The sequence below is a fragment of the Caenorhabditis elegans genome, chromosome II (genome assembly GCF_000002985.6).
Source record: "Caenorhabditis elegans chromosome II".
Taxonomy (NCBI): domain Eukaryota; kingdom Metazoa; phylum Nematoda; class Chromadorea; order Rhabditida; family Rhabditidae; genus Caenorhabditis; species Caenorhabditis elegans.
In genome coordinates, this window is record NC_003280.10 from 9062371 (window position 1) to 9089325 (window position 26955).

Sequence of the window (26955 nt, forward strand, 5' to 3'; positions counted from 1 at the left end):
GTAGTGAGCTAACTGCCAAATATCATATTACTAGAAATAAAGAAAAAAGAAATTGCGATCTAGATCAACCATAGCTGGAATCATTGAAGACGATGGGCGGAGTCTCCCAGTGACCCAAGGCCGATGCGCACTCGTTTAAACATTGGCTGCGTGCCAAAAAGTGCGACTGTTCGTTGGTTTTGCTGGCTGGCCTGTCCAGTGCGTTGTTGTGTTGTTTTGGCCTGTTCTCAGTTCGATCCATTCGATTTGAAGACGACACGAAATTGTGATCGATACACAAGCCATTTCACTGACCATAATGCACAGAAAAATAGAGAAGCTCCTCTGTGTATGCGAAAGGCTAAAAATAGGCTTCAGACAAGGAGTTCCGAAAATTTAAAGAAATTTCGCAATATTGCTGACAATTTTTTGAGGCTCCAAAAGAAGATAACAGTTACACCGAAAGTTATATAAGTAATGATTAAAAATAAATTCAAAAATAAACTTTTGAAATACTTCACCTTATCTTCTAGAAAAGAGACTTACTTAATTAGGGAAATATATGTAAATTTGGAAAAAAAACCGTCCATAACTTGAAAAATACTATCTTAAATTATTTGGAAAAATAGCCAGATTTTAGGACTTGTTTTTTAAAAAGCCTAAGAATTCTTGTTGTTGTATCAGATTTTACATCAATTTTTGCGAAAAACGTTTGATAATGTACATGCACGAAAATGCTAACTTGAATGCCTAAAAGTTGTCATACGATAACTTTATCGTGATGAGTATGACAAAACTCGGTTGACAAGCAGGTAGACTACATATGCTGTGCAGGCATATAAATAGGCACTTTGTACATGCTTGAAATTTTCAGAGTGAACTGCCAAGATAGAAATTTTCACAGTTTGGTAATCATTTTGTCCGTGTTTCCAATTATTCTTTATGTGTGAAGGTGTGAGCAGTTGGAAATTAAATTTAGTAATTCCAAGAGTTTTTAAGAGTTCACTTTCCAATTTTCCAACAAACTATTTTTTGGCTTTGTGCCAATTTTCAGCGACATCACACTAGATACACCAATTCTTTGTTCTCAACGCCAAGAAATATTCGCTCTTCACTTTGTCCTACCGCGTAATCCCAATTGATGTGACGTCACTGTCGATCTGTATCGCAACTCATTCGTCATACACCTGCTAATAAAAAAAGTCTCACCCTCGCCAACCATTACCACACATACACACCAATTCACCCAACAATAGTGACGTATTTGCTCACCAACTGTTGTGCTCTTTAGAGCACCAGATGCTTGTTTGATGACGGATTACTGTACGTAATTCTTTATGAGAAGACGAGAAATTGTCGAAAAAAGAAACGACATAAAAAAGAAGACGAATAAGAACTAAATAGTATGGTTTAGTTTTTCAGAAAAAAAAAATACATAAAAAATATATAAATTTTAAACATGAAACGATGCGACTAGGTAAGGGTTTGTGGGAGAGAGAAGAGGGGATTTCTGAGAAATGATGTAATGAAAGCATTCGACTGAAAATATCGGAAAATACATAAAAAGGAAGAAGGCACGAGAAAGAAATTGATAAAGCACCGAAAGCAAATCACGAAGTGGTGGGCGAATTTCGGTGGTCCTGCACCGAAAGATGGGCGGCGGCAAAAGTACTCCGAATAATGGAGTATTTTGAAAATAAAAGAGTTGGGGGGGGGGGGGGGAGGGACACCCGAGCTTATTTACAAACAGAGAAGTTTAGAAAAAATGAATATCATAAAAAAAATGGAACTATGCAGAAATTGAACTGGAAAGATGGTTAGCGGCGAGAAATGGAGAGCGGTAAGTCGTGGGATAAGTCGATGTTGAAGCGAATATTATCACGCATTTGTGAAGGATGGGGCACTGTGAATTCGTCAAACGAGATCTGAAATATTAAGATTTAAAAATGAAAAGTCTCAGAAACAAGAGAAATCTGGAAATTTATGGAGTTGGATCATACATGCATGTTGTAAAAATTGATGTGTACTTAGATTGTATAAATTTTTAAATATACTAGTCTTTCATAGAGTCAGTAAAAAGGCACAATATGCCTCAAAGGTAACCCTAAAAACATTAAAAATCGGTCCGAGCAATAATCTTTTACAGCTCAGACTAGAACAAACCAAGCATGTCTTGCAGGTACGTAGGTAGGCATTTTACCATGACCGCGTAGAAGGTTTGCCCACATCAATCAAGTTTGAAAAAATGTCACAAGTTTTTGGCAACGTGCCATGAGATCTTATCTACACGACATCTTGGATGTTTATCTACAGATCACAACCGAAAAAATGTGGCAAATGATAATATGCCTTCGTACCGAAATTCAGCAAGGAGATGAAACTAGTTGAATTTTTTCTGAGCTGTGTTAAAAATGTATTACTATCTAAATTAACTTGAAACTGTATTTGCCACTTCAAACGTGAAGATTTTATCTCCAGCATATTGTATAGAATTTAAAAAGAAATTGCAAAAATTACTGGTAAGAACAATAAAATTCTATGCAAAAAAGCAGAAGAGCCAAGATAAGGGCGGAGCCTGTTACTAATGGTTAGGCAAATTTATTTGTTTTTTACTGACTAGACTGATTACATTTCATGTATTACTTAATTGTTTTAACTCCAACTTCACAATTTTCCAAGTTTTCTCAAATAACTACACATCAGAACATGCGATGAAACCGTAAATAACTGCATGAACGCATGCCACTCCTATATCTTCCCACACAGTCAACTTTTTTGCCGACAAAGGAAGAAATGACAGAGGGGGAGAGAATGTAAGACAAATAAATTGATACCCGATACGGATTGGTTGACTGTTTGGATGGCCGACGGGACCCAACACTTGGCGGTTCTGGGTTGACGATAGGGTCCCGTGAATACCACGGAGCACTTATTGGAACGTTGATGACGTTTTGGTTTGAAGAGTTACGATGATGACGTGGCAACGAAGAGGAGGAGAAGAGCTGCTCACGAGCAGAAAGGGAAGATGGAGGCACGTTGGAAGACATGAAGGGATGCTGAAGACATACGTTAGGGAAAAGAAAGGCACACCGAAAGTTTAATGATTTTGTTTCAATTTTCAATGTTGGATTTATTTATCTGATTGATTGTTATTATTATTCCCAATAAAATCCATTCATCATTAGAGACCCAATAAATCACACACAGAAAAGGACATTTTGGACAGGTGCATGTGTTAGGACATAGATATTGGAGAATATTAGAAGCAGAGCAACCGCCACCCGCATTCTAAATACCTTTTCCCAGAGGGAGGGCTAGTGTTGACGATGAGTGAATGGGATCAGTAGTTCTTAGTGGTTCCCTTCTAAAAACAATGAACATAAAGCTTGAGGTGAAGTGTGGTGAGGAAAGGTGTTGAAGCTCACTCGCTTGTCGTTGACAAACCAGTACCATCATATTATGGATCATCAAGTGGATTTTAGGGGGAGTTAGCTGAAGAGAGAAGAGCTTTGATGACGTGGTAATATCATATTAGATAGTGATGCCATGTTGTATTTGTTTAAATGACATTGTTCTCTACTGATCTATTTTTTTCAGGTAAATCTTGGTTTTTTAAATTATAAATAAGTATAAACTATTTTCAGGTCTAAAAACCAGTTCAACGGAAAACCCAGCTCTTCTCTCTTCAATTCATATTACTACCTACCTGCCATGGTTTCTTTCCTTTTTCATTATCAGCTTGCAACTGTTGACGGAACTTATTTGCTCGATCAGCGACTGTTCCTGACATTGGTTGACCATATGGTGTCTTCTTCTTAACATCAGTATTACTGATACTATCCCTTTTTTGAGAGGATGTAGCCATGGGTGATGGGGAGTGCTCAGTGGATGAGGATGAGGTGGTCTGTTTGGTGGAAGTGCTAGTAGGTTTGTTAGTGGTTGTGGAAGTGGTTGTGATGGTTGAAGTGGGAACAGATGGAGTATTCTTCAGTGACTTCTTTCGACTCTTCGACTTGGCAACCGCTGCTGCGCCCTTTGCCTCAGCAGCGGTTACAGCGAAGCACGGTGGACTCTTCTCTTTTTCCTTGTTTTTGTTCAGTGCAGAAGATGCAGTCACCTTTTTGCTTTTTGGCTCCTCAATTGTTTTCACTGGTGTCTTTTCTCTTACTGGAGTGGTTTCCTCTCGTGTTGGTGTCTTGCTTTCACGCATCAAATATCCACGAGTTGTTGGTGGTGAGTCGTCGGCTTTTGGAGCAGCTCCCCACTTTTCTTTTGCCTAAATGGGAAAGTTTGAGAATTAATAGGACAAAAAGGAAAATATGGATTTACAGAAAATAACTGAATGTACGGTTAGTTGGAATTTTTCCTAAAATAATGCTATTCCAAGGCATAAACTACAGGGAAAATGTAGCATACAAATAAAACTTGTACTATACTTATTTTTTTATAGTTTAGATTTGGATATTATATGTCTTTAGAACAATTTGGCTACCACATTTTTTAATCGTAATAGTCTTACATCCCCTTAATAAATGCAAAAACGTTAAGAGAAATGTGGTGTAAGACTATTAAAAAATACGTTTATTAAAAATCCGCACGAGTGCTAACAGGAAAAAAATCTAGATCAAACTAAATAATATTTAAACTCGTTTTTTGATTTTTTCCACTTTTTAATGTCATAAATCTTAAAAAAATACCTTTTCAAAGTTGGCATTAGAACCAACAATTCTCTTCTTTGGAGTTGAATCTGGGGACACTGATCCAGCAGAAAGTGATGATGGAGATGGTGCAGAAGCAGATGAAACTGAGGAACTTATTGGAGACATACCTCCGGATGGTTCAACAGCTGATGGACTGGTCGATCTACAAAAAAATAAAATAGGCTAGATGTATATCTTGAAAAATGGAAATTGAACAAAAACACACAGGAAACTGGGTCAACTGAGTTTATGTACCTCGCAAAAAAACAGAAAGTGAGATTAAAATTGTTTTGTTTCTCTTTTTTACCGAATTTTCTCGAAATCTTCGCAATTTTCAGATTATCTTATTGTTTCAAGACTTACCTCCAAGTATTAGTTCCCCTTGAATTATTAGTTGGGGCAGCAGTTGGAGCATAACCATATGTTTTCTTCTGAGCAGGTGTTGGTGGAGTCTCTTGAATCTGTGGAGTTGTTGAAGGTCTTCTGGCTCCAGTTGTACAAAAATCTGTTGTCACACTAATTGGTTCAGGTAATTGCTTCTTTTTTCTTAATGTTGGTTTTTTCTTTTGAGCTGCTTTGGCGGCTTCTTGAGCTACAACTTCATCAACGAGCTGGAAATATTCAATAAATTACTGAAAATATTGAATATAAAATTCGAGTGAGCACAGAAATTTTCAATTCAACAAACAGCAACAAAGCGCAGAATTTATATATTTGTCTTGTTTTTTTCTCTTTCTAATTTACTAATGATCACATATTTCCAGATTATCCAATGTTATAAATACTTTTTGGTTTGAATGAAGTGCGTTTCTCACAAAATGGTATATTTATTATTGTTTCAATAATTATTCTGATATTTATAACATTTTATTCCGTTCAAATCCAGAGTTTTACTCTTTTCATGCTCTTCAAACTATTTCTATGCTTGCAACCTTAAGGCACGCCCCTTACCGTAGCCGCGGGTCTCGACGCGCCCGCAATTAATGAAGGGGCGTGGCTCAAGGTTACAAGCACAGAAATAGTTTAACGAGCATAAAAAGAGTGATTTGAACGGAATAAAATGTTATAAATATCAGAATAATTATTGAAACAATAATAATTACTCCATTCTGTAAGAAAATCATTCTTTAATTTGAGATTTGTGTGCGGATTTTGCTTAATTAAAAATACAATATAAAAATACAATAAAAGTTTAAAAAAAAAACACATACTTGTATGAATTGTTCAAACTCGATTGTATCATTTTAAAAAGGGAGAAATCAAAAATGTTCGACAACATTTTTTTTATAATTGGCAAAACAAATGTTTTTTGTACGGGGTTTTTCAAACTTTTACTGAATTCTTACATTGTTTTCTAAATTTAGGAAAATCAGCACGTAAATCTCAAATTACAGCTAAAAAGAAGTGAGATCGGGCAAAGTCTCAGAAACGTGGCTTCGAGTTAGGATACTTAGGGTGAGCAAACATTTTTTGAAGCTACCATAGAGTAACTTCCTTATTTTTTAAATTTCAATAATTCTTTCTGGTTGAGCTACATTTGGAGAAATATTTAATTTGCTTAGATCTTTATGAAACATGAAAAAATAGTTTGAATATTCAGTTCTCAAGTACATGTTTTTCATTTTTTTCGATTTTATATCACAAAATCGTACCTGATCAAAGTCCATGTCATCCAATTCTAACCGTTCACATAATGGAATCGGAGATTGTGTTCTTGCTCTTTCGATTGGTGCAGGCCTTGTTAAATCAAGCCATGATGAACTTCTGTCTCTCATAACTGATGAAGCTCTTTCTTCTTTTTCAATCGGTACATTTGCTGAAAAAAAAGGGTTTTTAAAATTCAATTTACAGGTGCTTTTTGTACATCTTGAAGCAGATTTCAATCCATAATTTGTGTCGACGTGCCATTTTGATACAGGTTTCGGTCTTAGCGTATCATTGTCAAAATTGTTATTAACTTCTGAAGATGATGACATCATTGAACTTCTTAAAGGACTTCTTCTAAATGTTGCTCTCGGTAATGTTCCCATTCCGACTTGATCACATTTTTCTGAAATTGTAAATATGGTTTCCATAGCTTTTTTTGAACCAATTGTTTTTTAAAAGTTCTTCCGGAGTATTCCCATTTTATTAAAAATTAAAATTTTAATAATTTACAAAAAAATTTTGCGAGAAATTTATATGGAAAAACAGTTTTCCATTTTCAGAAAAAAAACTCACCAGCAGAATATCCCATATTTCCCATCAAAGCGGCCATTTTCGATGCGACAGATCCCTTTTTAATTTCTTTTTCAATATCTTCAGAAGTGACTTTCTGTTTGTCTGAATCGAAACCAAACTCTGGAGGTGGTGGGGGTGGAGCTCCTTTCTGTCTCATTACAATCGGTCGCCGCTGTCCTAGAAGCTGTTCTGGAGAGTCGTCTCGAGGTTCGGGAGTTCGGAATCTGAACGAAAACTTCAGTGTTAATGGACGATTTTGCAAGTCTTACCTGTTATCTTGGGAATCAAAACCGAGAGACGAGTGGGGGCGAGCAGGGCTTCTTCCACGATCCGGTGCTATATACCTGGAAATATACATATAATTTTTAAGGAACAAGAACTGCATTTTAAACTTTTTTCTAAAATAATTTGAAACTCAAAAAGTAATGTTAGCATTTAATTACTTACGAAGAAGGTGCAGCCTCAATTAATTTGACACTCCTTTCTCTCATTTCTTCATCAACAAAAAGTCCAGATTTATCATTTGTTGTTGTTTTCTTCAATTTGAAACCACCTTGAATTCCTTTCAAAAATTCCCCACGATCCACTGTTCCTGGATTCTTTCCACCTAATTTAGCGAGGGCAGGATTTACTGGAGTTTTAGGTCGTGGTGGTTGAGGAGCCACACCTAAACCTGATGGTGGTGGCGGTGGAGGTGGAGCTCCGAACATTGGAGGAGGTGGTGGAATCCCACCCATCATTGGTGGCGGTGGAGGGATTCCTCCAGCAAACATCGGAGGCGGAGGTGGAATACCTCCTGGTCCTGGTGGTGGTGGGATAAAACCATTTGGAACAGGAGGTGGGATGAAGAAGGATGGTTTTGGAATTGATTGTCCTGGTGGTAGGATTCCGGAAGGTGGTGCTTGTTTTGTAACTGACACCTCACTTTCATCCTCATTTTCCGCAATGATCACTGGCTTTGATTTGTCGACAGTCTTGGTTGGCCGAAGTTTGAACCCCTTCTTGATTTCCTGGAATTTTATAACATTTGTAATAAAAATTGAAGTAAAAAGAGTGAAACAGTTATGATTTTGCAACCTAATTCTTCTGTGTAAGCATGCCTGCCTTTCCAAAAGGCAGCCTATTTAAAAATTATATGTGTTTTCAAAAATTATTTTTTAAACTTTTTTAGACAAAATTATGTAATTGAAATGCAGACACACAGGTAAGTCCGCATGCTGCCTGTTGCCTAACACGTAAGTTTGGACAATTTGAAATCTTTAAACTCAATTTTCGTAATATATGTATGTATATGAAACTGTTTAGTTCTATTTAAGCTCATAACTTCAAATTTGTTCTGAAAACAAATACTTGTTAAAAAAATCAAAAATCTTTTAAATTTTAATTTTTTGTTGTGGACATCATGATTTTCTAAAAGATATCCGGTACAAAAAATACTGATTATGAGGATTCTACGATTACTTAAAAAGTGAACATTTTTACTATTTTATTGCAGTTTTCCCAGAATTTCAATAGTATTTTTCAGATTAACTATATTAACTTACATCAAGAATGGGGTGTCCTGAAAACATGATTCACTGATTCGATTCGTTGGCTCTGGCCGGCTCCCAAACCTTGGCCAATCGATCGAAGCTCCTGGCAAAAGGGAAGATTATATGATCGAAAACATGACAAATGTATTTTTATTCAAAAAGACAGCATTTTTCAAGTAGAAATTATAGAAACAAAGAAATAAAGAGAAAGAAAAGAAAGAGCGAATGTTACAACGGAAAACTCACTGATCATGAGCTCGGCTAATTGGATCGAAAGCTAAAGTTATAAGATAAAAAACATAAAATCCAGAAGTTTCACAAATATTTGATGTTTTCTGTGGTCTAGAAAAAACCCCAGTATTAATGAGAACTGAGAAACTAAAAGTTTTCCAATTTTGCAAATGTGGCATTCGGTTTCGAATATTTTTTGGATTTTCAAAATTTGATTTTATGTTTCAAACATCAAATGGAAAATATTGTATCACTTCATTTTTCAAATATCTCCCTTCCTCCCCTCACTGAGGTAAAAACGACCTTCGTCTGTTCGCCCACTGATAATGAATCAAAGCTGATGGTGTAACATACACAAACTTTAAGGCGTACACTTTAGACTATCATAATGATCAACGCACACAAAAACTACTAGATAAAGCGAGGAAAAAGAAAAAGGAAGAAGAATGAAACAAACGAGTTGCGCATTTTCATTGGAATTTCTGTGATATAAAGATGAAGCTGGAGAATGTGAGAGAGGACGTTGATTGTTTGATAGAGAAGGCATTCTGGAAGGAAGTGGAATACACATAAAAAACCACTAGACGTTCCTGTGTATTATCTTTATCTTATATCAAATCAGAACAAAGAAGAAAAAGTTATTTTTCTAGGTCAGGTCGGATTGCAGAATGAAACAAAAAATTGTGACAGGATTTATACTGTTCCTACAACAAAATTAAAATAAGTCAGTTGCATAAATATTTTCAAAAAATTCAGAACCTTACTATTTGGTATTGTTTTAGAAAGTGAAAAGTTAAAATTTTATATCGAAATTCATTAAAAATATTGAAAGTTTGAAGGGCAGCGAACAGTAAGCTTCTCCTTCTCTCCTTCACCAATTTGCCACGGGAGTGTCTCGCATTCACCTCAAAGTTTCAAGTGACTCAATTTGAGTGGTGTCGGGGGGTCTTTTCATAAACGTTACGTACGCATGGTATTTGTTCGAAAAAGGTGTTGTATTTTATTGAATGTTTACTTTAGTTCCTTCGGAAGGAGGTGAGAGTTGAAATTAGGATAAAAGTGTAAACACATGCAAGCAGGATTTTGGACAATGAATTGAAAAAAGAGTACATCATGGAATTGGTAAAAAAGAAATCAAAAGTTTAGAGTTTACACGAGGTTACTTTTCAGTTTTGAAAGTAGTAATATTTAAAGTTTTTTAAAGTTTAGACCCTTATAATGCAGAATTTGCAATGTCGTTTTTTTTTGTAGAAAAAATCTCCGTTTTTAAATAAAGACATATCTATTACTTTATTTTCAGCAAATACCGAAATTTAACTTAAAATTAAAAGCTAAGCAACTTATAAAATATTTTTTTAAATATAATTACAGGTTGTAGCCAATTCAACTTTGATCTATGTTTTTGTTTTCAATCCTGATTCAAATTCAAATTTACAGACGCAATCAAAAAATTAGGATCATAAAAAGAGGATATGATATCAAAAGTGATGCGCCTTTCTTTTCTCCTACTCTCGATCGTCCGTTAGATTTACTCACGGGAGCCCCCCTCCGGTACGAGCTTTTTCTTTTTCATCTTGTTGCTCTCTTGTGAGCACTCATAGACACTCATGGCGCTGAGAGAGAAAGATCCAATGGATCAGTTGAAAAATATAGATTGAGAGAAAGAGAAGATGAACAAAAAACTACGGGATAGTGTAAAGTGAATTGAGAAAATATTTCAAGAAGCGACGGAAAAGCAGTAGACAGAAGAACGAAGAAGCTCGAGAATCGTAGACCGGAAAGGGGAATGGTTATAGGTCACAAATGAAAAGGGAATTTATAACTATGATCGATTTGGTCATAAGCAGTCATCTTCGCCAATTTTCGGAAAGGAGGTGTCTAATGAAAACGGGACGGTTGAGATGGAAGAAGGGGCTTGATAATTGGTAAGCAACGGGTGGCAGTTTGAGTGAAAGTGATATACCGCTGATTTATAGATTGGCTTTCGCCCCCTCCTCTTAACTTCTACTGCTTCATGTTTTTTTAGTTGAGACATAGAACAAGGAATGTGTGAGAAGAAGGAGGAGAAGACCTAGATAAATAGAACGGAATGGGTGGAATCAATTTGGGATTCTTCGAAAGGGTTGTAAATCTTGAAAATCTCAAGAAGAACAAAAAGAATGGTGATGGAACACAAGTGTAGAGTTTGAGTTTAAAATATTTTTAATGGTTTGTTCAGTCTATAGTATGATTTAACGAATATTTGTGAAAATATACCAAACTTTACAATTCATTCTAATTACTATAGCTTCAAACAGAAACACTCTTAAGTATTGATTAGCCCTTGCCAGCTGGCACAAGTTCAAAATCACAGGACATCAGGAATTAACACTGTTCATATTCTATCTGATAACCCCATCTTTTCCTCCCACTCATCTGTTGACATTGTGACTATCGGCTGTTCGTGTATGTTTGTGCCGCCCGTGAACTGGTAGATCCATGCCCTGAACCATACACACAAGCGGAGAAGAATCTAGATTCTTGATGACAGGGCACCGATTCAGATACAACTAAATCAGTTTTCGAGTAAATAGAGTTAACTTGGGTAGGAACGCACGTAGTGGGTATTTCAAGAGTTGGTGGGGTAGGAGTTTGGGGTTAAAATATGATAATGAAACGATTTTCTAGAAAAATATTGAAATAGTTGTTTGATATTTTTCAAATATGAGAGTTTCTAGAAAAAAAAACAAAAGATAAGAAAAAGATGGGCGACAATGCCGTTCAAAATTTAGCAATTTCAAAATGGAAATTTCACCAGTTTTCCAAAAATATTGTTTGCTGCCAACGCCCCTGTAAGATTTTTAATAAACTGTAAGTTTCGGTAAACTGCGAATTTCAGTTAAACTTCAAAACGCCGTAAAATTTATTATCTTTTAACATAAATTTTTCAGCTACAATATTAAAACTAGGGGTGAATCAAAATTCACCATTGTCCAAAAAAAATGATGGAAATAAAGACATATACATACAAAGAAAAATTAATCAGAAAAGGAAGCCGTAAATGTATTGTATTAACACAATACTTTCACAGAAGAATACAAAACACAGAAACAATAAAATAATAGAAATTCTAGGAAAGAAATTGGAATGGATTCTGAAAAAAAGAAGTCATAGATGAAGCAAAATGAGAAGATGCTAAGGAAGTGAAAATCTTAAGTTCAGAGAAATTCGAGATGAAAGCTGAAACAGCTGAACCAATAAATCTGATAGAAAACTCGAAAGAAAAAATTTCGAAGTGTCAAGCACACCAAATTCCACCACAACCTTAAGAGAAAGAGTAGAGTAATTTAAATTAAGTGTTCGTATTCTATCCTTATTATTCGAGAAGGTCTTTCTTCACCCCCAAGTGGGGGTACTCTCTTCCAGAGGGCGGTGTTTAAATGGCAAACATGTACTCCTGTACTGTGTTTGCCTGACGAATTGAGACCCTCCACCCCCTTACCGCAAAACTAGACAAGTCAGTCATCAAAATCGCTTCCATTTTTCTTTTTTTTTACTGGTAGTTCGAGTTGTTTGAATGTTTCCTACTTGTTGCACCATCTGGGCGCATTACGAACGGCTTATGAAACATGAAAAGTTGCAACTGGAAGAAAATTGAGAAAAAATTTCTGAAATTGTCTTGGATCTAGACCTATCCCAACTGTGTGCAAACGGAAACCTTCTTAGCTTATTTATTAGAAGGTAAAACAAAATGACCGTAAAATCTAAATCGTTGGTCATGATCCAACAACAAAGACTTTTGTATACGATTCTAGTTGAAAGAGTTGAAAAGAAAATCCTAAATCGTAAAATTCTCGTTCCAGAATGTCTACAGTCCGTAATTTAAACAGGAGTGTCCGGAAAAGTACACAAAATCGGCAGTTCCGACCCTCACTTTGCTTCTCCCCAAGACATCATCTCTATATAATTTGAATGGCAGAATACAGTGCTTTCATCCTCTTATTCTCAACAGAGTATATGCGCGCTTGCATATTTGCCTCACTTCCTTCCTGTCTCTCTCTTATTATTAAAGAACATTGTGAAATTGGCTTCAACACTGTCTTTGGAAGACGGTGATGTCCTTGTAGAAATAGAGAGAAGCAGGTTGAAGAGATGTAGAAGACTAAGGACGGGGGAGGCAATAATTCGGAAGAAATGAGGATGGAAGAGTAATTACGGAATTCCGACGAGGTCGGCACCTGGCACGTGTTAGGTAATTGAGAAGGTTTACTAGAAACATTGAAGGAGGTTAAGGAGCCGTGACGTCATTTGTTAAAGAGGGTACTTTAACTAAAAAGTGTTAAATGCTTGCTTCAAAATGATAATAACACTAATTTGATAGAACGGAACTGTAAATTCCAATATATATAACATTGCGACTCTGATTAGAGGTTTGGCCATATTAAATTAATTTATGATTTTAGACTACCCAGAAGGTTGTCTAGAACGTCCTCATTTTTGAGTAAAGGCTAGGTTCCTATTTTTGTCAGGCCTGCCTGCCTACAACTGTTATTTTCAAACGTTAGAAAATTGCTCATATGTAGTATTTGACAACAACGGAAATCACCCAAAAATCAGAAAATAGGCGGTAGGTAGGCAGGTAGGCTTGAAACCTTATCTATTTATTTCACGAACACTGAATTTTAGTTTTAATAACTCGAACAAAAAACGACTCATTTTTGCCAAACCGTGTCGAATTCAACTCAATACCGAGAGAAAAATTATTCAGGATTAAAATGAAAAGAGCAAACAACGATACATTTTTTTGGAGAGAGAAAAGTGAAAAATTGACATTTTCAGACGGTTAAAACCTTCAAAACGAGCGAACTTCAAATATTTTTGTTAAAGACAGGAAGAAATGTTATCATTTAGAAGACAAATAATGACGTTAAAAAATTACTGACTCATTGAAAAAAAAAACTGGGAAAGGCGGGTCAAAATTATTGGACAAAACGAAATAACACAATTTCAGAGTATTAAAACTTGCTGTTGAAAATTTAATCAAACAAATATTAAAATATTCCGAGACATGTCAAAAATAAGCTCTAAATTTCAAAATGAAGATAAGAAAGCCCCAGCGCTCCGAAACTTCATCGAACCGCCGAACTTTTTCCAGGTGCATCGTAAACTTTATGTTTTATTTCAGGCTTTTTCCCTTTCACCAGATGCTCTAAATGTGACATTCTTTTGATTCCACCCAAATTTTTTCTTTCATCACAGCTGTTTGATGTCTTGGTATCAAAACTTATCAGTGGAACAGAAAAAAATGAAGAGAGAGAGAGAGAGAGAAGCAGAAAAATAAATAAAAAGGTTGCCTTTGGTATCGAACGATTTTTTGCATTTTTTTCCGAAAAAAAAGAAAGAGATGGAACTCACCTTTTTTGTATCTTGAGCAAATAATGTCAGTACTATCAAAAGTACTATTTCTAGTATGGATGATGAAAAGCTTCTTTTACTGAAATGAGGATACACCTTGAAACGAGATAGTTGCGTAATCGGAAGGAACACGAGAATAAATTAGAATACGAGAGAGAGAGATAAAGATTGTACAAGAAACAAGGATAATAATGAAAGAAACGAGAAAGATCAAATCCTTTCCGTTATCAGCAGTGTCGACCCCCGCCGTCGCCGCCAGCAGCCGCGCCGGCAACATGTGTTCATGAAGGAGGATGACATGAGGATTGAATGAAGAAAGAAGAGAACAACATTATTAGATAATCACTAGGCAGACAAAATAACTTTTTGACAATGAGCTTGAAAAATCTTGGAGCATCAATAAACTTATTTAACGTATGGGTTTCTTCATCATATTTTTTAGGCAAAAATTTAAAGCTTGATGGAGCAGTCCCCATTGCTTGTTTCCGGCAAATTTTGAGCAAGCTGGTAAATTAAGGTTAATATTAAACATTTGAAGTGAATATGAATTTAAGGAATTAACTTACAGAAAAGAAACTCTAATTCGTCAAATCTTTCAAAAAAAAATCAACAACGAAAAGAGCCAGCCACTAAACAATGCCAAAATAAAATGCTCATTTACAATCAGGTCTATAACAATCAGGTCTATAATCAGGTCTAATTTGTGATAATATAGACGATAACAAAATTGGCAAGGAATATTTGAGAAGTGAATCAGATTATTCGAAATAAAAAACTCTATGGGATCTGAAACCAACGTGTAAAACAACTTAAGAAAACTGGACTGGTTATAAAAGCGAGCTAGAAAAGGGTACTTGACTTGAGAGATGAAGGATCACATTACCTTTTCTACAGTAATCTCTTCTCTAATGTCTCTTTTCATCTGACCACTCCCTTGCACATAATGCTATGAAAGTCTATATTTGTTTGAAACACCCCTTCCAAAAATGGCGAACAGATTATCATAAATGGTGCGGCGCACCGCTTTTCCGACCGGTTTTTCCCTCGATCGAACTTTTTTCCAATTGTTTTCATTTAAAATAAAACAAAAAATAAAAATGAAATACAAAAAGCAGCGAAATATTTTATTATGATGATGATGCTGCTGGTAGATCAGGGGAAAAATGATGAATCAGTCGACAGGTATGTATGAATGACACCTATATGTGTACGTATCAGGTGAAACGAGACTGTTAGAGAAGCGAAGTGACTCATTTTGACACTGAATATTAGATGAAAAAGTGGAAAAATACCTAAGATTAGGTCGTGCTATTTTTGAGCAAATGTTGAGTTTCTATTTCGAGAGAAATAATTTTCGGGGAGACAAATTATTTTTCTTACATAAGAACTCCAACACATTCAAACATTTTTGTAATAGAAATTTGTATCTCAGAGCACTCGAAGTAAATTGTTTTATAGTTTTCCTGTTAGGGCATCAAACTGGAACTACACAACTTTGCTAATAATTATTTTGTTTAAAAAGAGTTACTTAAAAGATAAGTACGGGTTTATGTACATCTCTTCTCTGACAAAATAAACGTCCGTATTTTCCCTATGCTCCTCACTTCTATACTTTGAGCGCTTATATCTCTGTTGTTTTTAACTTTATAAAAAAATGTTCAACAACCAAAATATAGAAAAAGATTATACAAGTATTTTGTTAATTAATTTTTTTAGAAACCCATAGGCAACTGAAATACAAGCTGTCCCGGCAGAGCTAGCTGATGCAAGTCGAGCAGGGAAAATACGGAATGTTTCTGAAAGCTTTAGTTCTTTTTTCTCATTTCCAAAAAAAGAAACTGAATGAAGAATGTTGATTAGAGCTTGAATAAATTTACTAGTCATACCTAGTTTCACTCATATTAATCTGCCAATGAAACATGAAGTCAAGATGAGCTATCACTACACTTGATTTGAAAACATAACGAGTCAACTTCAAAACAAAACCCTGAAAACTCGGGCCACAAAACAACAAATGTCTCTTTAGCTTTTAACTCCTCTTATCTCTAATTTTTCGAAATCAAAAATCATTGGCATCTCCTGACCTGAACAGGTGTTCTATCAACATCGTCACTGAAAAAGAAAAAGAAGATCCTCCCACACTACCGCCCCAACTGCTCAGCAATCATGATCATTTTATCAAAATTGACAGCAGAACAAAACAACACAAAAAAGAGATAATTGAAGTTACGCGACAAAAAAAATGATGGGGGCGAAATGTGAAAAGTCACTTTTTTGCTGTTTCTCGAGGCGCAAATAACGCAACCGGTAATTGCAAAGAGGAGAAGAAGCTGCTGAAGAAGCATATTTACATATGTACGGGACGGGATTCCCCCTTCTCTCGCGCACTGTTTGCTTCATTTTTTCAATAACTTCGATGATGGGTAGATATGGTCAATTTAGATTGACTTAAAACAGTTTAAAATTGTTTTTTAAATTGATTTTTCAAAAGTAGGTAACACTTTTTTGAGGTTTTTCAGAAAAGATTAATAATTTATTAAAAATTTTAAGACATTCATTTTTTCAATTAATTCTTCAACTGTTGTTTAGTAATCATTAAAAAATCAAGAATCGATCCAGGAGAACTTTCTCCAGAAAAAGTCTGAGAAAAATAATAGATGAGGCATCATGCTTTTGTTTGTCATCGAAACATCGTCGACAGAAACAGAAACAATCCACGAAAATGAAATCAGAAAACAAAACATTTTCAGACGATGAAAAGAGAAAATAAAACAAAACGAAAGAAGAAACTTTGGAGAACGGGTCTAAATAGAAAATGGGTTCAAAAAAGAGCTGTGACCTGAATCGTTTTGCGGTACGTCCTTGCCTATTCATCGAGGGTGGTCTAATGCGCGGTTTTGAATTCAATTGAAAATAAGGGTGAAAGAAAAAGATAAATGTGAGTTAAAAGTTAACTGTCGACACTGTTCGTTCCGACAAACGAAAATTGCTTTCGGGAATCGTTGAGTTTTGAAAAAAAGATATATGATGGAAAATTAAATTTCAACAGTTTAATTTTCATGAAGCATACAGATTTATGTATTTCAGCTTTCTCACATAAAAACATATTTTCTTGAAAATTTGGCACATGGCAGGCAGGCATTTTGTGCCTACATACGTCGCAAGCTTTTGTTTCAGAAATTCAATGCAAACCAGTAAAAATTTTGATCTTAAAACCAAGTTAGCCTTTTTTTTTTAATAAAAATTAAATCATTCGATATTTTTCAGAGTTTCCTAAAATTTGTACTTCTTGAAAACTAGAGAAACCTTGCAAATTTGAATATTTTTGTGAGTCTTTCTGAAGATTATATACCACGTCTGAAAGGTTTGACCAAGTTTTTTAAAATCACAAATAGAAGTTTACTATTGATTCAGAAAGTTAATTTAAAAACACTAAACTCCAAAAATTATTAAATTATCTTAAAGTGAGAAAAAAGAAAAAGTAGGCAAAAGCCGAGGTGGCTGCATAAAATTCCGATGTGGACCGAGATAACCGGCCGATGAGTGAGAGGAATTCCGAAAGAGATGTCACAATTGGACGTGTCGGAAACGTAAAAAAGATACATATCAGTAAGGTATGATCTTGGCAGGCAAACGTGTTGAAAAGTGGCAAAACGTTTGTTTTTCGGTGTTTTTTCAGGCGGAAACGTATACATTTTTGCTACTGGAATTTTAAGAAAATAAAGCTAAGGAAAATGTAGATTAAATAAAAATATTGAGGAGACAACTAAGCAAAAAGGTTTTCTTTGAAATCGAAAGTTTAACATAAAACGGTGCAAAAATCTGCAGAAAAAATACTCTAAAATTCGTTCAAGATCTTAAAGTGGGTTCAAATGTGAACACCAATAAAATTGTCAACCGGAATCGAAAACACTAATCAGCTGTAATTCTCCATGATTTTTTTCTGCCATTTGAAAACACAATGGAACCAGCCAACTGATCATTCCTGATTCTTTTTCCTATCTCTTTTTCTTCCATTTCCACACACAACTCATCAAATAGTTCGGTTAATTCATCAAAAATAATCGGGAACGCAAATACCTTAGCACAGGGTGAAAAGAGGTCAAAGAGCACGGGGAAGATATTGTACAACATGTGAAAATGATGAAAAGTGCGTGGGAGTGAGATGGTACACCTAGGGAGTTTGAGAAAAAGGGGAATAAGACTATGAGTTATAAGTCATATTTTAGCTTCTCAGACTTTCTAATTAAAGCGTAGACTTTTTTTTAGACAAATTTTGATTTTCTATCTAATTTTTGAAGTATGTCTAGACGGCTGTCACATATAGATGTATTACTACCTACAAGGCGGCTCATGTCTATTCCATGTTTACATGCCTACATGTATGCCTGCTGTCAAAGTATGTGTGAAATTGTGGGCTATAAGGCACGTTCGCCTGAAGACCTGAATACCAAGATGGTGGTTGACCTGAAAAAGCGACGGCAGCGTAAATAGGTACCCTCCTAGGTGAGTTACGCCTTTCTTGTAAGCACGCAGGCAAGCATTTATGGTCAGTGTAGAAGGGAAATCGATGCTATTCAAAACGTCCACAAGGTATAAGAAATCCGGAAAAAGAGAAAAGGTAAAAGTTGAGGAAAATGGAAGACAAATAAATGGTAAGACTGTTCCAAATAAGAACGCCGTGCAATTAAGTGAAACCCGCGTTGTCACTTTCTTCTTATTTTTGCAATTGATTGACTCATTATTCTCAAGTTTCGAACAAGTGCATGACGGCATAAATTGTCAGAAGGGCGGAAGAAGCGGGGCGCTCACGGTGACAAGTGTTCTTGTCGACTGGATTTACCCTCTCACTTTTCCATCTCATTCTCTCTCTCTCTCTCACTTTTTTCACATTTCAACAGAAGACTACAAGAGAATTTTAATAACCGACCGACTCCTGACGGTGCAAATATCGTTTCGAGCATGTCTATTTGCTTGTTATTATTGAGGCTCCTGGAGCATTTCTTTTGTAAATGCTCGCATGGGCACAGTTTATGGTGGGTGGAGAAATAGGAGATACTTGACGAGAAGCGGAGGGGCTTCCGCCGCTGCAAGTTTTAAGAAAATTCAAAACAGGCAAATTTGCCACCTCTACGAGTTAACGGTGAATATGTTACAGGGTACCTAAATGTGTTTGTTGTTCGTAAAATTGGCGTTCTGAACAAAAATCTAAATTTATTTATAGTATTTAGTTGTATCTTACCGAAATGAGCAGTGTTGTAAATTTACGTAGTATTTCTGCGCCGCTAAATATAAAATGGCTAAAATTTAGTAGGAAATTGTATATTTAAAAATACTTTCAAGCTACTTTTAAGCTACAAGACCTACTTTAACTTTGCTAGAACTGCTCAAAAGCTTTTCTGGAATTAATTTAAAAGATTTAGTTTTTGAGAGTTTTGATAATATTTAGAGCTGCTTTTTAAATTCCTATAGCTTGATAGAACGAATGTATGAAACTTTGACTTGACAGGAAAGTTTAAAAAACTAATACAACGCTTCTTCCTACAACTAATAAAATATTGAATAATGCTAACTTTATTGGAGAACTACCCCAAAAAATTATTAAAAAATCTACGATTGTAGCATATGCTCAAACTGGTATTAACATTGAAATTTTTTTTAAATAATAAAAAATTAAATGATGATTGAAAATATTTGTGATTTCACAAAAGAAAGAGCTCAGAGGTGAAGCATAATGTGGTAGAATGGAGAAGACAAGAAAGAAAGAAGACAGTTGGATAGTACAAATACCTTCCAAACATGGCCCCGTCTCTCTCCGTTTTGTTTGTATATTGTCTTCAACCTTTTCCGTCCGTTCGATTCACTGAGCCACTTAGGTCACACTTGGCGGCAAATCTGCAAGTCTCGTAGATGAACACCTCAACACGGCATGACAAAACTCTTCACGCATGTTCCAAGGATCTTGAAGGTTCTTGGTTCAGTCGACGAAAGTTTTATAGGGGATCTGATAATTTTTGAATGTCTTCTTTGTACAGGTGAAAATTTTATTCATAGTATGAGTTCTAATTAGTTTGCTTCCAATGCACATTACTAATTGCACGCAATTTTGAAAAATTATGTCTATTCTGTAAAGATTTCTGTGAAATAAAATGAATTCTGCAAGTTTGTCGTGAAGGCAAAAAACCTTGAAGCATCGGGAATTCTTAGTTTCTTGTCTGGTCTGAAATGCAAATGTGCAATAATAATTCGGGTGATTTGATTCGAATGAAAATGTTTATTCATTGACTATAAGGACCCATGTATGTTCTCATGCAGATTTCTGCATTGGCTGTGCAGTTGTACCACAGATTTGGCAGGTTTTTGGGCATTGTCTGAAATTTCAGATGAGATTTTCAAGTTTTCTAGTTTGATTTCTCACTCAGCAATATTTTCATCATGGCATTGTCTAACATAGTTTGGGCAGAGACCGAGCTTGTCTTCGCATACAAATGGAGTATCGGTAACGCAGACACCACAGGTTTTACGACAACCACTGAAAAGAAAACAACATTTTCATCCGAACAATTCTAAGTATGTGCCTTACCTTCTAACATCTGCTTCGTTACAGTAATTTTTGAGTGAAGGGCATGATGGTCTTGAGTCGACACACGACTCTGAAGCAGTGTAAGCTACAAGCACAATCACAAATCCGATGAGATAACGCATTTTGGTGATACATAAATGATAACTGAGTCAAGTTTATATGAGGAGTTCTTATCAATTAATCTGGAAAAGATCAAAGAGTCAATGTGGGTGTAGACTCATGATATCACCGTATTTCATTGACATTCGGAGTGCATCGTGCTTTTAAATGTCAAAGATCGGCAAGATGGCAAGATTTCTATAAAACTACGTCAAGGGTAAAGTTTAGAACAATTGAAGTGACAAATTTCTGATATTTGATAATTTGATAATTTGAAAATCTAAAAATGAAGTAAAACTATTATGATTTGGAAAGATGGAGCTCTACCTTTTTGATTGTTTTTTTGGAGTCGTTCAAGTAAAATATGTCTCTCTGCTCCAAAAATCGTAACTAATTTTTTTAAAATATTAATTTAAATCAATTCCATAACAATTGTAACAAACCAGAAGCATTCAAGGGGTTAATAAATTAATTAGTTTTGAAAAATCATTGCTACCTGCCTGAATAGGCAGCCGGATGTAGCATATGGACAGCTCACGAGAACATTTGAATCCTAATTCGCTCATTGTACTGCCTACATGATAGAAACCATTATTTTGACTATTCTGATTTTTTTCAAATTCTTTTAAAAGTATGAAAACAATTTAAAAGCATTATTTTAAGATCTCATCGTCGTACCCAACTCCCTCTCATTAGAAATTTATTATTATTCCATTCAAATTTGCAAAGCACATCAGTAGTTTTCTGTATTTGCACAGAAGAGAGTCAAGTATAAGGTTAGGTCAACTTTGCGGGACTCACAATTGTTAGTCAATCATCAATCACTAATTAGGCACTAATCCTTCTTAAGTAGAAGTTTGAACACGCTTTCAAGTTAAGTTTATTTGTCTGCTGTTTTAGTGGTAGAAACCATTTTTGGGTCTCCTAATTGTAAAGCGATACTGTTAAGGTCGCAACTCAACTATGGACTACAAGTCGTATTTTGGATATGAAATATTGAATGAAAGACTGATCGCCTTTTGGTAGACATGTTCCAAGATTCACATACACATTCCCTTCCAATACCTTCACCATTCCAGTTTCCCACCATTCTTTTCTATCGATTGCTCCAACATATCGTCCCTGAAATTGCCACCTCTGCGTTCCCATAACCGTGTCTGGTGATGTATCAAAATATTGAGGTTACAACATGTCATTGTTTGACTGTGGGATATAATATTTCACTTGGACCTGGATCCTTAATTTTTGCAATTTTTCGCCCGTACGTTTTTCAAAATTGAATCGAATTCAATTGAAATAAATTGAAATCGAATTCAAAATAATGATAGAGAGGTCGTTTGAAGAACCCATCGGAACTGTCTAAGTCTTTTCAATTTATTCAATATTTCACACACTTCGAGCACAGCGGGATACGTGCCGCCGCAAGAAGGTGTCAGAGATAATCAATTTTTAAACACATAAAACATACATTTGAAAGAAGATGTACGGACTGGTACCAAGGCCAGTGGGTCACTCTATTTCCTAATATCTACAGTTTTTTTTTAAATTCTTTTGTTTTATGTCAAACGGATTAACTGTAGGTTTTGGCAGCCGATCTTTAAGATTCGGTCTTAAAAAGATCATGTGTATCCTATTGCTTTCAGTATCCATTCAATGTAACAAAACTCTTTTAAGGTGGTTTCAACTAGGTTATATCCTGACCAAGGGTGTCAATGTCCCGTAAAAATTTCGAAAACGGGACAACGGGAATTCCCGTTCCCGTGAAAATTTTAAAAACGGGAAAACGGGAATTCCCGTTCCCGTGAAAATTTCAAAAACGGGACAACGGGAATTCCCGTTTTTTTGAAAACACTCAAAAACGGGACAAACTGGGCGGTTTAAAAAAAAAGAGTGCATAGTTGGCGTAAATTTTAGTGTATTCGAGGCAAATTATAAAAAAAACTGCATTATAAACATTTTTATCGATTTTTTCAATATTAAACAGATATTTAAAAAGCCAAAAAATGAGGGAAAATGTCCAGTTCCCGTGAAAATTTTTAAAACGGGACAACGGGAATTCCCGTTCCCGTGAAAACACCCCAAAAACGGGACAACGGGAAAAACGGGAAACGGGAATTGACACCCTTGATCCTGACTGTAATTTCAAAATTTAGATAGTTTCAATTTCACTCTTCTTAGGAAATGTATTGTCTCATAACTGTTTTTAGAAAGTCGGTACCATAAAAAGAGCACTAATCTCTCATTGTTCTCATTTTTCTTGGAAGCTCTGTTCATTTCCTGAGTCGGCTGCCAGTAAAAAAGAAGAGCTCAAGGGCTCAAGTGAGCGTGAGCCGGCAAAAAGCACTAGTCAATAACAGTATCATTAGGATGCCGGATAATTGACATTCAAAGCGGCTTTTCCTGCACTCTCCGGTCTTTTCCTCTAGTGTCGCAGTGCGTTTTACATGAAAATTCAAATAGGGCAGAAACAAAACCATAAAATGTGATCGACGGTTAGCACCCCTCATTCAATCTCATTAGGCCGCAGTTTTATGGATAATCAACTATTGCACTAAATGATATTTGTATTGGAAATTCATTAAACATATGAAATGGGAATTTGAGAAAGTGCAATGCTTCAGAACGACATGTTCTCTCCGTGTTTCTCTAACAGTGAAGCCATCGCTTATTTTACTTATTTTACGATCAGAAGAAATTTTCAATTTCAGCTGATTTTAAAAAATTTGCACACAAAACAAGAACCGGCCACATTTTAGATACTGAAAATATTTCTGAACTCAAGCTCCTGAAAGGCTGCTGTTGGTCTCCAGAATTTTTTTTTACTTTATACACGTTTCAATGGAAAATCCAAGGAAAGTTATAGAAACATGGAAGACATTACTACAGTATTACAGTATTCGCAGAGCGATCGTTCTGGCGCCATGGTACAACAAAGACAATCTGAAAAGTTCAGTCCATCCATGGTAGATGAAAACTTGATTTAGTGATTTTTTTCTTAATTTAAAATCTAGAGTATTTAGCACTCCTGTTTTTATTTTTTATTAACATGGTGACAGAATTGCAATCACATCAATAAATGTAGACTGAAACTTTTTGGTAGATCATAATACAACATTAATTAATTGATTGCAAACTATATATGTTCACATCAATATTCCCACCCTTCGTCTCTCCCCCAACTCAGCCCTCCCTTATTTGGTTGCCCTTCCCGACCCCGCCCACTTTTCCGCGCATTCGTGTTGTGTCTTCCCCTTCGTGATGTGGTGGGTCATTTCTCGTTTTCATTCCTCTTTTTTGAATTTTTTATTTATTTTTCGAGTTTATGGTTGATCATTTAATGTTCTTGCATTTTTCCATAGTTCTTAATCTCCTTTTCTTTATTCTTTTTCGTTCTAGAAAGTCTCTCTTAACGCTGTTTGTATAAAAATTAAACTTAAAATGTACTCTTATTTCCTTTTCCTTTAAAATTTCAAATTAAATTTTTCAACTGTATTTGCAGAATATGACCGCATCCACCTCCTCAACTCCATCTACATCCACCAAAATTCCGTCGTCAAGTAAGTCTTCAGTAACGAAGCAGACGAAGCAAAAGCGTAATGAACGTGAACGAAAACGTGTTGATCAAGTCAATCAGGGATTTGTTCTATTGCAAGAAAGAGTACCAAAAGCTGCTGGAAACAAGGCAAAGTTGTCAAAGGTGAGAGTAGTTTTGTGGTGTTTGGGAGAAAACGTGAAGCAAATTGTAAATTTGATTTGCCTAAAGGAGAAATTTGCGGTTTGATTATAGGGTTTTGATTATGTTTTGTGAAAAATTGAAATATATTATTTAGAAAACCAATTGGCAAAATGTTCTCGTATATAGGCTAATATCAAAGATTATGCAATGTTTTAGAATAAGCTGCCAACTTGATTATTTCATGTAAAATTATTTCAGCCTAGCTTTTTTTCGTTATTTACTAAAAATATTCAGAAGCTCCAGCGCAATGCTTTTTGAAACAAATTGTTCGCACTAATCCTTTCGTGCTTAAAAGACTATAACAAAAATTATTCAGCTCTGTAACTTAGAAAAATGTATATTAGGGTTTCATTTATCAATTAGAAAACCAAAATTAAATATCCAAATCATATTTGCAGTAGAAAATTATGAATAGATTTATTTAAGATTATAATTTATTTCTAAAATTTCAGGTCGAAACCCTTCGTGAAGCCGCCCGTTACATTCAAGAACTGCAGAAGCAACTCGGAATGTCTTCCACAAGTTTCCATAATTCGATGCCAGCTGACTTTCCAACTCCAGAACAGTCTCCCGTATATCCCCAATCTGTTTGCTCAATGATGGCACAGACTCCATCGCCAAGCTACACCTCTCCATACTATCCACCACCACAAATGATGTCCTCTAATCAGCATGATATGTCATCTCACTATTATCAAGAAAGCTCATCATCTTCTGCATCCACTTCTGGTGATCATCATAGCTTTTATTCGCATACAGAAACTTATTAATCTGTTAAGTTGTACCATATTTTCTGTTTTTCTCAAATAATCGGGTGATCCAATTCCTTTACCGTTTCCTATGTGTACTTGATAAGGTTTAATTGAAACAATTTCAGTTGAGTAGGTGCTCAGTATATTTCATTTCAAAAACTCTGATAATAGCCATAAATACTTACTTATTAACTATCTTTGATTGTTTTTTACGTCTAGATTAAATTTGATTTTCATTATTTATTGTACGATAGTTTTTTTGATCTCAAAACAGTTGTTTATCTAAATTATTCTGCTCAATCTGTGCAATAAATATCTTTCACATTTAGTGATACTTTTAACAATTCGAACATTTTGGTAACTAACTGATGGCAACCAAAAAAAGGAAAACTATGACGTTTGACATTTTTTGGTAGAGTGTGGTACCTATCTGCCACCAGCCTACTTGATAATTCGCCAGGAAATCACCATTAAACTCCGAGAAGGTCCATATTCGAATATTGTCTATAGGTTTAAATGTATGATATCTAAAAAAAATATGTATATTTAATAGAGAGGCAGAATTAAAGAAAAAGAATTCCTAGAACATAGGTTTCTTGTGCACCAGCTCCTTGTTTTTGCAAGTTAAAATAATTTCCTTTTTTTTTAATAATTTAAAAACTCTCAAAAGTCTTGAAAAAAGGTTGCCCCAATTTCACATTTTGATAAGATCTTCAATCAGTTAACAAATGTTGTCTTTCAGTATTTCCCATGTCAAAAGTACAGTGACATTTCCGTTCTCATTGTCTATATTAGCCAGGAATACCATTAATATGTTTACTTCATCTTCTGGGAAGACTTCTTTGCACTTCTTTTTTGTTGCATGTCGGGCCTTTTATGCAACGTAATCCCACCCGTTTATTCTTTTGTCTTTTACGGCGGCATCATTGCCCACAATAAAACTGTCTCCATTTACACCCCTTCTTCCTAGACAACTTGACCTTTTTTCTGGGGTTTTCCAACAAAAAAGGGCTGCTCTAAAATGTGGGTCACTAGGGGAAGAAGAATAGACGAAGAATACTCGATCAAATGCAAATCGAAATGGGCTCTCACTCACTCTTCTTTTCGCTTCGTTTTCCCCATTTCTGACCACTACGGGTGTGTGTTTTTTTCCGTTTTTTTGCCGTGTTTTTTCTTGTGTCCATGCCCATGGGTGAATTCTAATTGACACCCGCAAAAAAGGGCACTCGAACATGCTCATTATTCAAGCAGGAATATAAAGTAAAGAGGGGAGATTTAGACATTTGACGAATCGCATTTGAATAGGCATCACAGAAAAAAAAACAGTTGAAGAGGGAGGATATACCATGTCTACAGGTGTCAATTTTGAAGAGGAGCTGAAGGGATCATCATGAATTGATAGCCTTCCGTAACAAGTATATGTAATCCTTCACTTGCGTCATGGATCGTGTTTCGCAATGTGAAAGGATTACGAATCATGTTATTGTAAGGAGAATGACGTGGCAAATAGTATAAAAGTTTTAAAGCATTTCTGTCTCGAACTGAAACGGAAATCTTCGGCTTTACTCAGTTATTTAACGCATATTGGGATCATGTGGAACCATCCGATCTTTCAGAATTTTGCATTATAGTATTCAGAGTTCCAATATGAAGTAGATATGAAATCTGCAACGGAAAAATTCTAAAAATTAAGTCTTGGGCTTTTTCTGCTCATTCAGTTTGAGATATT

General features: G+C 35.4%; 3 protein-coding genes and 10 non-coding genes across 22 annotated transcripts; 7 read left to right on the forward strand and 6 right to left on the reverse strand.

Moving 5' to 3' along the window:
* Window positions 1-1796: 1796 nt before the first annotated feature.
* Window positions 1797-8470, reverse strand: T24B8.4 (the record flags this gene model as incomplete). Of its 10 annotated transcripts, none has more annotated exons than NM_001420591.1 (11): window positions 1797-1904; window positions 2814-3035; window positions 4097-4255; window positions 4677-4842; window positions 5043-5290; window positions 6332-6495; window positions 6544-6729; window positions 6900-7123; window positions 7169-7243; window positions 7347-7909; window positions 8444-8470. In NM_001420591.1, the coding sequence occupies 11 exons, from the start codon at window positions 8468-8470 to the stop codon at window positions 1797-1799; spliced, it is 2142 nt and encodes a 713-aa protein (NP_001407517.1). The 10 variants fall into 10 exon arrangements, with proteins under 10 accessions (NP_001407517.1, NP_001254197.1, NP_001407518.1 ...); NM_001267268.5 differs by having other exon boundaries at window positions 3686-4255; NM_001420590.1 differs by lacking the exon at window positions 4097-4255.
* On the reverse strand, window positions 8057-8143 carry T24B8.20. Its single transcript, NR_051507.1, has one exon. It is a non-coding gene; the product is annotated as an Unclassified non-coding RNA T24B8.20 (non-coding RNA).
* On the forward strand, window positions 8066-8147 carry T24B8.18. Its single transcript, NR_051508.1, has one exon. It is a non-coding gene; the product is annotated as an Unclassified non-coding RNA T24B8.18 (non-coding RNA).
* A 313-nt stretch (window positions 8471-8783) lies between the features above and the next one.
* On the forward strand, window positions 8784-8933 carry T24B8.16. Its single transcript, NR_051509.1, has one exon. It is a non-coding gene; the product is annotated as an Unclassified non-coding RNA T24B8.16 (non-coding RNA).
* A 1174-nt stretch (window positions 8934-10107) lies between these two features.
* T24B8.23 lies at window positions 10108-10190 on the reverse strand. Its single transcript, NR_101731.1, has one exon. It is a non-coding gene; the product is annotated as an Unclassified non-coding RNA T24B8.23 (non-coding RNA).
* Window positions 10191-10577: 387 nt separating this feature from the next.
* On the reverse strand, window positions 10578-10647 carry T24B8.17. Its single transcript, NR_051510.1, has one exon. It is a non-coding gene; the product is annotated as an Unclassified non-coding RNA T24B8.17 (non-coding RNA).
* A 4498-nt stretch (window positions 10648-15145) lies between these two features.
* T24B8.19 lies at window positions 15146-15277 on the reverse strand. The gene has a single exon (NR_051511.1). It is a non-coding gene; the product is annotated as an Unclassified non-coding RNA T24B8.19 (non-coding RNA).
* A 3620-nt stretch (window positions 15278-18897) lies between these two features.
* Window positions 18898-19033, forward strand: T24B8.15. Its single transcript, NR_051512.1, has one exon. It is a non-coding gene; the product is annotated as an Unclassified non-coding RNA T24B8.15 (non-coding RNA).
* Window positions 19034-19822: 789 nt separating this feature from the next.
* T24B8.13 lies at window positions 19823-19970 on the forward strand. Its single transcript, NR_051513.1, has one exon. It is a non-coding gene; the product is annotated as an Unclassified non-coding RNA T24B8.13 (non-coding RNA).
* Window positions 19971-20255: 285 nt separating this feature from the next.
* On the reverse strand, window positions 20256-20823 carry sysm-1 (ShKT domain-containing protein). The gene is made up of 3 exons (NM_063536.5): window positions 20640-20823; window positions 20475-20588; window positions 20256-20427 (listed from the first exon to the last, which is right to left on the reverse strand). The coding sequence occupies exons 1-3, from the start codon at window positions 20759-20761 to the stop codon at window positions 20364-20366; spliced, it is 300 nt and encodes a 99-aa protein (NP_495937.2). The 5' UTR covers window positions 20762-20823; the 3' UTR covers window positions 20256-20363.
* Window positions 20824-22143: 1320 nt separating this feature from the next.
* Window positions 22144-22250, forward strand: T24B8.11. Its single transcript, NR_051514.1, has one exon. It is a non-coding gene; the product is annotated as an Unclassified non-coding RNA T24B8.11 (non-coding RNA).
* Window positions 22251-24237: 1987 nt separating this feature from the next.
* hlh-3 (Helix-loop-helix protein 3) lies at window positions 24238-25538 on the forward strand. The gene is made up of 2 exons (NM_063537.9): window positions 24238-24435; window positions 24927-25538. Exons 1-2 carry the CDS (start codon window positions 24241-24243, stop codon window positions 25242-25244), a joined length of 513 nt encoding a protein of 170 aa, NP_495938.4. The 5' UTR covers window positions 24238-24240; the 3' UTR covers window positions 25245-25538.
* Window positions 25539-26547: 1009 nt separating this feature from the next.
* On the forward strand, window positions 26548-26670 carry T24B8.9. The gene has a single exon (NR_051515.1). It is a non-coding gene; the product is annotated as an Unclassified non-coding RNA T24B8.9 (non-coding RNA).
* Window positions 26671-26955: the final 285 nt, after the last annotated feature.

What these genes read in the sequence shown, in the direction of transcription:
- sysm-1 (NM_063536.5), bottom strand. Translation starts at nt 20,761, where the DNA reads ATGCGTTATCTCATCGGATTTGTGATTGTGCTTGTAGCTTACACTGCT. An exon ending in AACGAAGCAGATGTTAGAAG is followed by an intron (nt 20,589 to 20,639) that starts GTAAGGCACATA and finishes TTTTCTTTTCAG; the next exon opens with TGGTTGTCGTAAAACCTGTG. An exon ending in CATGATGAAAATATTGCTGA is followed by an intron (nt 20,428 to 20,474) that starts GTGAGAAATCAA and finishes CTGAAATTTCAG; the next exon opens with ACAATGCCCAAAAACCTGCC.
- hlh-3 (NM_063537.9), top strand. Translation starts at nt 24,241, where the DNA reads ATGACCGCATCCACCTCCTCAACTCCATCTACATCCACCAAAATTCCG. An exon ending in ACAAGGCAAAGTTGTCAAAG is followed by an intron (nt 24,436 to 24,926) that starts GTGAGAGTAGTT and finishes CTAAAATTTCAG; the next exon opens with GTCGAAACCCTTCGTGAAGC.